We start from the raw sequence: 11264 nt of genomic DNA, 5'->3' as shown, positions 1-11264 counted from the left end.
AGGAACACTGAGTTAGTCAGAGGGCAGAAGTGTGTGATGTGTGTTTGTTTGGATTAAAGAGACAGGTGGGTGGATTTAACCTCTAATCCAGATCCAGATAGTTGTTTTAGCAATAGCTATCCTGCTGCTTCACCTATCCTTAATCTCATTTGGCATAAATGTAGGAATGAAAGCATGGAAATATTAAGTAGCTGATATAATATCAGAGGAAGAAGTAAATACAGCAGTCAATACAATGTGAGAAAGCCACCTGGAGGTTTAGGTGCAACTGAAAAATGTTTTCTCAGATGTCTTGAATTTTCCTCGCTTGCATGATCAAACAAGCAAAAATCTGTCTGCAGTATTACCTCCAATACAATAGTTATTTTCCGTTTCAGGGTAAATGTGATCAAAAATGATACCTCACTGGGATTCTATTAGCATAAATACAGACTCCCTCAAAAGGAGTCATACACCACCCATCATCTTAAGAATGTTTCACGGTTGGGTTTCATGTTATAATTGAATCCATAACCAACTTCCCTTCAATATATTTCAGAAAATTAAACTTACATATCTTCACAGAGAGCTCGGGCATGAATTCCCAATCAGAGTGAAATGTAACTTTATTAATTATGATGTCCTAGCTGAGTAAGATAGATAGCATGAATATGCTGCACAGCTTGTGCTCTTTGTGCTTCTAGCGCTGAACAAAAACATTCACAAATCAGTAAAAAGAAAGACAGTTTAAGAGATTTTAATGTGCTTTTCGTACAGTATATTGTATGCATATCCAGCATAGCATTTCTCATACATATAACTCTCTTATATCCAGGGTTTGCAACTTAGAGCTGAGAGGATGATTAACAGTCCGCCTACCATAACATTAAGTCTGTCATACAGCATTGTCACAGCACAGCCATTTGCCAGGCTTCTTCTGTAGTCAAAGGGTATACTTCTAAATCCAGCTGTTTTCAACTGAATTTCCCAAATGCAAAAAAAGTAATAACACTGAGAAACCAATATCTAAAAACAGTAAGAGAGCTGAGGCTTAGTACAATATTTACAGGAAGAAAAAACAAAATTAAAACAGAGGGGAACAAATACAAAGTTGGAAAGAAAGTCAGAGAAATCAGCAATATTCTAACCATCCTTAACTCTGATTATACTTGATTTAAATCCACAATTCACAGCAGTTCAGAGGCAAAAAACGGTCCCCTGTTTCTTCATAGTAATCAATATGACTATCACTCCCTTCATTATCATTATAATAATCATTGTTGTAGTCATTAGTATAGTCTCTATTTTTTTGCTCTTCTCAGTTCAGTCTAATTTATCCTAAGTAAGGGTGCTCGCTTTGGAAGTTGTAGTCCGGACACACTTTTTGAACCAGCTTGTAGTCGATGCTAAAGAAAGAGATGAAGATGCAGATCACCTTGAAGGGTTTGGCACAGAGCCAGGCGGCATGAGACTGGGTGTGCTCCGTGAAGCAGGTCTGAGATGGATCATACAGGCAGGGTTTGGGCTTCTTGGATCTGTTGGTTTTCTCATACTCCACCCGACAGTTAAAGTATTTTGACTCTTTGGGGTCTACGGTGGCCTGCTGGGTCTCCTGGAGCTGGACTTCTTGTTGAGTGTGGGGGTGAAGCTGCTGCTGTTGAAGAACCTCAAACTCCACCACTTTGGTTGGCGGCACGATGCTGACCGAAACATTTCCCAGGCTGGATGAGTTGTGCCGGAAGTAAACGGTGAATGTCCCATTGATGTGGTCCACAATTTTCCCTGTCACCAATAAACTGAACTTCATGGTCTTGACATTAAAGTAGAAGTCCCCCCAGCCAAAGATCTTTTTGGTCTTCATGGCGGTCTTTAGCGAGGGCTTACGCTTGGAGCGGTAGCCTGTCTGGTCTAGGAGCAGCGACTGGTTTCGGGCAGAGTCATACGGGTTGAAGAAACTGTAGGTGGGAGGCTTGGATTTCATGGGTGTCTGGTCGATGGAGGTGGAGAAGATGCGTGTTTGGTATGGAGGCTTAACAACTCCCCCTGTTGTTCCTCCTGCTGTGCCTCCACCCATGCCATATGGAAGAGTCTTCATCACAGACCCCACTGGGCCCAGATCTGAGAATTCCACCTGCTTCTCCAACCCTTGGACCTGGAGAAAGGACAAAGAGATTTTTTTTTTTTTACAATGTCGGAAAGGCTTCTACATTTATATTTTTTTCATATTTCAGCTTCAAGTCGTCATCTAGCCTACAGAGATCCAAACCTTAATCACAGCACTATAACCTTTAAGGGAAAGTGATATGTTACTAATTGAGATGGTAATATCAAACTGTTTTGTCTGACTCTTACTGGCATCAAAAACATGTGCTAAGGGAGGACTGGCCCACATTTCTAAACGTTAAGATACTTCTCCACTTAAAATGTATGGACTTATAGATAAAGTCAGATTCATACAGATTTTTTTGAACCAAAAAGAAAACAGATTGTCAAGTTGGGCAAACAAAATGTGAGAATGTCAACTTGTAGCATGCAATGTTAGCTTTCCCTACAATCAACTCATTTGCAAAAAGAAAAGAACATCCCAGCCATTGTCAAGACTACATTCAGGTAATTAAAAGGTATTTTCTTAAATCTAAATCTGTATTTTAGAAGCACTGGGCTGATTGGTAACAACGAACCAGGCAGGAATTTACCCACGAATGCAACATTTGGTGTTACAATCCGAGTAAACCTGACAAGAAATAATAATACTTTGATAAGTATAAGTAGTATAGTAGTAAGTATAGTATAATGTGGTATCAGCCCTCTTGCTGAACATGCAAGCAGTTCTGTGTTTGGCCTTTTCAACCCCATGGAGGGTTTATTGTCTAGACATTTTTATTAGGTCTGGTCTAGTCCTATTATAACAATAAAATGTTGTTCCATTGTATTTTACACACATTATCATAATCTCAAATGTTGTACAGGTCATTCTGCTGCAGAGATCTTCGTTTCTCACATGATTTTTATTTCCTTGAGCATCTAAATTGTTAGATGTTTCTGCGTTTCATCTCTAGAATCCGAGAAAACAAAACCATCTATTTTTGTTAACACACTTTAATTTTGTTGTCAGTCTTGTTCCGGAGAGAAAAACAACTCTGCATGTAAGGTAATGGATGTGAGCCTTTGTTAGTTCAGACAGCTTTCTGCCTTTAAGCCACAGTCGAGGTGCTTATTTACAGGGCTGATTGACTGGAAATCTTCCTCTGCTTTCTTTCATGTCTCATCAATCACATCACTGCCATGCTCCCATCCATATGCATACATGTACAAACACACATTTTAAAAAGCACACACTCAGCAGGCACACAGACACATTTGCACACATGCAAACTTCAAGCTCAGAGCTGTCATGAAGTGACAGTGAGAGGTATTACAACTATTCAGAGGGGTTATATGTGCTTCCCCCGAGGATGCATTTGGATGGAGTTTAAAACTGTTCTTTGAACAGATAAACAAACCAAACAACACAAAATAAATGAAGACGGCACTTCAAAAACAAGCACAGGATCAGATCTTTGTGTCTACTCATGTTTGTGTCTCGTTCCTTCACTTGTATGCAGGGCAGTGGAACCGACAGGCTTGTGCCAAAGCTCTCTTCGCCTTTCATCAATCACCGAACCTAATAATAACTCCATATTGCAACAGTGCAGCGCTCGATACGGCTTCTAATATATTCAGTCATTCAATTAATGCATCTATGTCTGTTGGCCATTCTTTAACATACCTGCAGAGAGCTGGTTTCTAAGTAGATTGATTGAGGGGAAAATAACTGAAAGTTTATTGACCACTGGAGGAATGAATTAGTAAAAACAGAAAGGTATTGATAAATGACCTGTGCCTGGGATAATGACCCACTGAAGATTTTTAACAGACCCAGAGTAAATTTGCTGCCATAGTGAGAGATGTATGCTTGGGCAGTTCATTTGCTTTTTTTTTTTTAGAACAGACAGATTCGAAAAAGACAAAGATGAAACGAGGCATGATACAATAGAAAATGATAGAACGCGACACAGCAAAGATTGGCATGGCACAGCATGAAACTAGAGGCACGGACAGGACAAGATGTGTGAGGATGGGACAAGAAGGACAGGACAGGATGAGAAATAAAATGAACGAAAGTTGTATAGGACTTGAATCCTGCACACATCAAGCTGTCTCTTCCACCTTAGTAATAATTAAACAATTTTAAACAAAAAAAATCTTTTGACGACCACATTTGCACGTTGCCAATATTGCACACATCCCGCATACACACACACACACATTATATATATATATATATATATATATATATATATATATATATATATATATATATATATATATATATATATATATGTATGCATGTATACAATTAGCAACAAGAGGTAGAAGAACAAGAACACTAAGCTATGTATTGCACGACCACCAATGTCTCAGAATTGTGATTGGTTTTAAAAGGCTTCATTGGGAATTGCGGTACTGAGTGTTGTCTGGCCTGAATCTCATTTTGCTTGACATGCCTCGTCTAGCAACAAACATTACAATAGTCTTCTAACAAAATAATGCATGGTTGCGTCTCCTATTGGTTATGTTTTGAAATATCTTTTTCATATACAGTATTTTTTCAAAATCTTTTAGGATTTTGATTGAGGAAAAAAAGGGGCTTGATTGACGCTATTGTTGTCAGTCGATTTGAGTCTGGCCGATGCAGTGGTCTTGAAATTTTTAAGTTGGTGAATTAGTGATGTGAGCTGACTAGGGCGGTGACAGGTAGGAATAAGCTACATTTGATGGCAGAAAAAAAAACCCCATCCAAATACGGACAGCAACAAACAGTGTGTACAGTGCATACAAGATAGGGACTTCCTGTGAATGCGCTGTCAGCAGTGCTGTCAGCTAGCTCTGTGTGTTGCCATCTGTCAGGCTAACACTCTGCTGGTGCAGTCCTAATCATTTCTCCTGCTGATGGCACACAGCTCGAACTAGCACAATCATCATAATCCTCAACCGTCCTCAGCGGCAACATCACGCCGCAAACTTCCACCTAACCTTCAGGGTCAACTGTATGAGGGTCCGAAATGATTTCATGATGGGGTCTGCAGTCGGCCTGGGTGTTTCTGAGGGGGAACAAGCAACTGTACACAGTCAGCAGCTTTAACAAACATCGATCGAGTTGAAAAAAGATGAGCGAGAGAGAGGGCTTCTTCTTCTGTGGCATAGAGAAAATAAATGCCAACAAAACCCAATAAATAGACAGACTTAGTATTAGCATGAATGTACATTTTTTGTTTTGGACATTTAATCCATTTAAAGGGTGAGGATTTGTTAGAAGAAATATCAGATTTATTCTCTTGACATGAAATCAATGAATTATAGACTTTTTTTTCAAAATGGTGGATGTTTGCTATAAGGTCACATGAGGCTGCTAAAACCATCAAAAGATTCACAGATTGAAAAAAAAGAAGAGAAAAAGAGAATCACACTTTTCTTCCTCCTCAGTCTCTCTTCAGTTTGGATTCAATATGTTAGAAGTAACTTTTGGAGTGTTAGCCAGAGGGATGATGCTGGGGTGATGAAGAGGTGATGAAGCAGAGTACACACAGGTGCACACACATAATCACACAGTAAACACATATTTACAAGCAGAGCAGCTCTAATAAGACAGACCTGCAGATTATAATTTAAAGAAAAATCATAAATTGAAACATGCAACGACTGTTAGTAATCAGTGCCAATGAGAGTATATCTAATTTAAATGCTGACACCTTAATAACATAAGGGAAAAAGGAATACACATTTAATACTATTTGGTGGAAGGTGTCACCCAAATCTCTTTTCAGTCCTGAACTTCAGTCAGTCCAAACTTCATTATCAGACATTTGTTGAACAGTACTTTTTTTCCTTTCATTTTGTTGTGACTTTATTCTTACATAGAATGTATCAATTGTGTTAACACAGAAATTACAGACATGCTATAGTGAACCCCAGTTAGCACAAGAATTTCAATTGTCACTGCAAGTTATAGAAGTTTGTCTAAAAAAAATATTTTGTATACAATTCAGTCCTCTTAACATTTTCATCCCACGCATTCTCCCCTATAGTTCCTGTCTCTCTGCAGTTTTCCTATACAAATAAAGGTCAAAAGGCCCCCAAAATAAAAGCTTATGTTTAAAAGTTATTGCTGTGGTCAATCTACTGCATGTTTGAAACCACATCTACAGCATCAGTTAAACGTGCATAAAATAATTCTGTAAGATTGTTAAAGAGCTCTGATCTTACTAACATGCTGATGTCAAAGCTGGTTCACATTTGCCAAAAAGAAGTAAGCACATCGTGGGTCCAAAGCTGATTGAAATTACGTTAGTTTTGCTGGTGTTTTATCATACCAAAGTTTTAAATTGAATACAAGTTTGTGATCACTCTACATAAAAGATTGATGCTCATAACAGTAAATATAATTTCTCCTAAGGGGAACATAAATGTCTGCACCAAATGTCATGTCAATCCATCTGATGGTTGTTGAAACATTAATGGTAAGAGCTTTCATTAGATCTTCATTAGCTTTAAGAGCTAAAGTGAGCCCAAAGAGAAGAAAAGTATAGGGAGCATAGGATGTATGGGGTTAGAGGGAACCATGGATATCTGAACAAAATGCTGTCAAAAGTTGTCAAGATATTTCAATTTGAACCAAATTGGGAAAGAGATTGGCAGAAAATGCTTGAGAATGATTTACAAATCTTCATCCTATTTGGATTAGGTTAAATAGAAGGCAAGGACATAAAATAGCTTTTCACAGTTGCACTTGAAACTTAACCTGTCATATCATGAATTCCCTCTTGTGGCTATTGTTGGGCTCCCAACCTCTAAAGTTCCTCACATATTGAAGCTGAACACATGTCAACAACAAGGCATTAGTGTTTCCCCCATTCAGGAATGAAATTTCTGTTTGGTAAGATGCAGTAGAAGAGGGAATGAGTATTGTGGTGGACTTATACATATGTATGATACAGACAACTCAATAAGAGCACAATCATAGAAAGAACAATCAAATTACAGAGCTTTGGAGATAGAGGGAATAGCGAAGGAAATGTTATTAGTGGAGAAGTGAGATGAGCAGAGGAGAGTGTGAGGAGATCTTTTACATTTCCGAGGAATGGGGAACATTAATCATCTTTAACTTCATTTGGAGGTTCATATGAGCAGAAAAGCATTTTTAGTGGCTGCTTATAGGAGGGAGGGATACAACCTGCCTGGAAGAACATGCAAGAATGAAATGTAGAGATTGTCCAATAAGGAGGTTATGATAGTGGATCAGACAGCAGGGGGAACATGAGTGACAAAAAGAGAAGCACATAATCTCAGAGAGAGAGAGAGAGAGAGAGAGAGAGAGAGAGAGAGAGAGAGAGATTTGTGTAACATTGCATTCATGCCACACAGAGAGGCATATCAAAAGGGCTGGCCTAAGGTGACACATCTGATTGGCCACCCCAGGTGCTTCCCCAAAAATCCTATTGGCAGGCCATTCTGAGTTAAAAATCTACATCTCCTTTTGGATCCCAAAAGTAGGGAAGCTTTAAAAAGACAGCCTTTATGACATGAGAGGCCATAGAGGGGATATAGTATCAGCATTGGCAATATCTGGAGCCTGCATGTTTGGAGACTAATGTAGGTTTCATTGAAGGTGGTTTTGCTGGTTTGTGGTGGCTCCAAAGGAAGGTAGGGTAACTTATGTGCAGGCCAAAGGCATGATGTCAGAATGTGAAGGGATGGGGATTCATTACTCAGCAATGCTTACTGCTTATCCTTTTTATTATTTATATTATTATTTTATATCCAAGTATTTTGTTGTTATTACTTTTATAGGCCTAATGGGTAAAAGTTTGGTCCGTAAAATGTACGTCTTGTGTACAGAAACTACAGTCAGTGATGAACTGACCACTGATTTTACTCCTGTTGTAGACCAAAACTGATAGAAAAATACTTGTTTTCTTGTGCCTCACTCCTTGGTCCCTTCCATAGGGTTTTCTAGCATACTTTCAGTCCAGGGGGGGTTGAGATAACACTTTATGGGAGAGACCCTCCATGTCAGTGTGCAAACGATGTGAAAATGCATAGGGAAAGGGTATCGAGTTTGAAAAGGTCAATAGACTGCACGGGGAAGTACTTTACACATCTTATTAAATGAGATGTCAGGTGAGCTCTAGAACCGACCAGTGAAACCTGATACATCATCTGCTACCACAATTAAGATCTCTTCTTATCAATAAGGAAGCTCTGGATCAATGGAAGCACCTTTGTCTCTGCTCTCTCTCTCTTCTTCCTCTCTCTCCGTCTCTCTGTCCATCGGGTAACTGATCATCCGTCTGCAGCTCACTCACTCTCACATTCTTCCATAACTTCCTCACCTCCTTCATAGAAAGGATCTTCGAAGAAGATGGACCTCATTCCCCATCCCCTGACCCCACCCCCCGAGGAGTGATGAGAAGAAGAGAGCTGCTTATCTTGAAGATCTCTTCCTGGACTATTTCTTTGTTTAATTGGAGTTTTATTGGTGACAATCGATTGATTTCTATCTGTGCTCCAGTCTGCATTGATCTGCTGTCACAGAGAAAAGTCAAATGTACAGAACCCTTTCCAACACGTTACAACCTACAGCTCTGATGCCAGCCACTGATAGTTTTTTTTTCTGTTTTTTGTTTCTACTACTCCACGTCTTTTTGTGATTGGAAGCAGAAATGGCTTCGGTTTTTTTTTATATACCATTTTTTTCTCGAAAACTAAGAGACGACACAAACAATTTCTGAGCAGTCAAAAGACATTATTAAGGATGAGATGTTGTAAAGATGAAAGCTCTGTACTTTTTTAACAATAAAAAAAACTTTCAATCATAAATGCTCCTTCATAAAAAAGACATCTCTTTTAACTTGAAAGTGTAGGTTTTCCACCAGCACTTTGAAAAAGATTCATGTTATTTATGTCATTTAGAATTGAAGAAGTGATGGTCTTTAAAGATGAAATGTGTGATAAGACCCTGATAAGTATAGTGCCTTGAGATGTGGCATACATGCTTATTTTCAAGGGGGTCCTAACACAAATACAAAGTAATACACAAAAGATTTAATTCATTGTTGGCCTGAATGGGCTGGGGAATCCAGCTGTGGAAAGTGAACTGGATTTGCTCACTGATGGACACTGACAGTGTGTTTCAACTGAGGAATCTCAGACTTACATGTAAATACATCATTATTTGAAACAGATGTTAAGAGAATAGAATAGAAAATATTGTATTTGCTACTCTTTGCGTGAATGATCTCATGGGCGCAGTGCACGAATATGTGATTCCACAATATAAACACATTCCTGCAAAAATGAAATAAAATACATGATCATACTCTGGGTTCACTGTGTGGTATTATTAACTCTCCTGACTAGTCGAGAGCAGTAGATTGAGTCCCTGTACACCGGCCAGATTTCAGAATCAGTCACGCAGAAAGTGCAGTATATGTCCAACCGCTGGGAATTTTATTTCTTCTTCGACTAAAGAATTGCTGCCTTCACAATAGTATTAATAAGTAATAGTATAAAAACAATTGACAATCCACATTTTAACAGAAAAGTATATACCAGGGAAAACCACCAACAACATGTATTAACTTATATTACCAATATTCAAAAGGTTATGCACAAATGAAATGAAAGTGAAGAACAGATAATACTCAAAACCAGACACTTACATGTAGCTTGTCACAATGTTTGAGTGACTTATGTTAAAAAGGGTTAGGAATTAAGACCTCCAGGAAGTGATTTAAGAACAGGCAATACCTGCATGGAAAAGAGACAGTTTAGGTTCTACAGCTGTTGTCCCATCTCAATGGGATCTCAGCACAGGCCTTAAGATGTGATGGAAGTCAATCTATATTAATTTGAAAAAAAGGAAATGTCATAATCAAAAAATCCCATATTGTTTCTCTTGTAATCAAATTACATTATTAATAAGACAGAGAAATAAACATATTGGTGTTACTGTGGCTCATATATTTTCCATTTTTGCAGCAGTGACTCTGCTCTGGTTTGACAATGATCATATAATAATAATAAAAAAGACATTTTTTCTCCCCTCTTCTGACAAAAAAAAGGCAAACTAAAAATGACATTTAATTACAAAAAGCAAAATAAAGCCAGGAGGGAAAAAGATAAACTGGGGGGGCGAAGAGAGAGAGAGAGAGAGAGAGAGAGAGAGAGAGAACGAGAGAACGAGAGAACGAGAGAACGAGAGAGAGAAAGAAAGTAAGAGTAAAAAAGAGAAAAAGAAAAGGCAGTAAAAGCGATTTCGCAGTCCAGTGGTGTCGCTGGATTATCATGAAAATGAAAGCTACTGAGTCAGGGAGTATCAGGGAGCAAGGAAATAGAGCTGAGACAGATAACAATGTAAGGGAGGAGAAGAAAACGAATAAGAGAACTAGTGTAGAGAAAGCACAGAGCTCTGTAAGACAATATGAAAAAGAAAGTCCAAAAAAAGAAAGAGAAAAGGTAAAAAGACAATATATATACGGCATGCAGTGAGATTATGAGTGCAATAAGCCAAAAATGAGAATCACTTCACCCCATAGAGAATAATCAGAGGTTTCTCGAGAAGTAATATCTGTAATATTGTTTCAAGAAGACTGGCTCAGCTCCCAAAGAATTTTTGGTTAAAAAAGGAATAAAGTCTTTTTTTCCTCATGTGTCAGGCAAAATGTAAAATGCATCATGGTTGATCATGAGCAGAGGTTTAATAAAGTACAGAAGTTGGACTTTCTGCATATTTTCGTAGCATTTACAGTAAATTGAACCTTTATCTAAATCTTGTTTGGATTAAGATTGCATGTAAAACAGATAGGAAGTCAGTAAAAAGAAAGAAAGATGAAGAAAATAAACATGAAAACAAGAAAGAACAAGTGCTGTCTGCCATTTGCAGTCGACATAAGAGGATTTATGAAGTCTTGTGTGCCTGCTTAAGTGTTATATGCCGACAATATTGCAACATATTGCAGATGCCACTATGATTGGACTCAGAGGAAAATGTAGAAATCCCTGGTTGTAACACGTGAAGAGCAACATGTGCAATTACATTTAAAATACAGAGCAATACAACCTTGATGAGAATCATTTCTTTGGCATTGCTTTACCACTTGGGCACTAGTTGATGCTCTGAATAGTATGTTAGTTGTAATTTTCTTTACATAGCTTTATGTTCACCAGTGTGCATCTTAAATAAA

The 11264-nt window shown here is 38.2% G+C and overlaps 1 protein-coding gene across 1 annotated transcript in view; it reads right to left on the bottom strand.

The window, feature by feature from the left end:
* Nucleotides 1–720: 720 nt before the first annotated feature.
* nxph4 (neurexophilin 4) overlaps nucleotides 721–11264 on the bottom strand; it is a 40917-nt gene continuing 30373 nt past the window's right edge. The window contains exon 2 of the mRNA XM_079340909.1: nucleotides 721–2131. Coding sequence (XP_079197035.1) covers nucleotides 1313–2131 — 819 coding nt within the window. The 3' untranslated portion in view covers nucleotides 721–1312. The remainder of the gene's footprint in view (nucleotides 2132–11264) is intronic.

This window comes from Symphodus melops (genome assembly GCF_947650265.1).
Source record: "Symphodus melops genome assembly, chromosome: 4".
NCBI lineage: Eukaryota > Metazoa > Chordata > Actinopteri > Labriformes > Labridae > Symphodus > Symphodus melops.
This window is presented reverse-complemented; position numbering and strand designations above follow the sequence as displayed.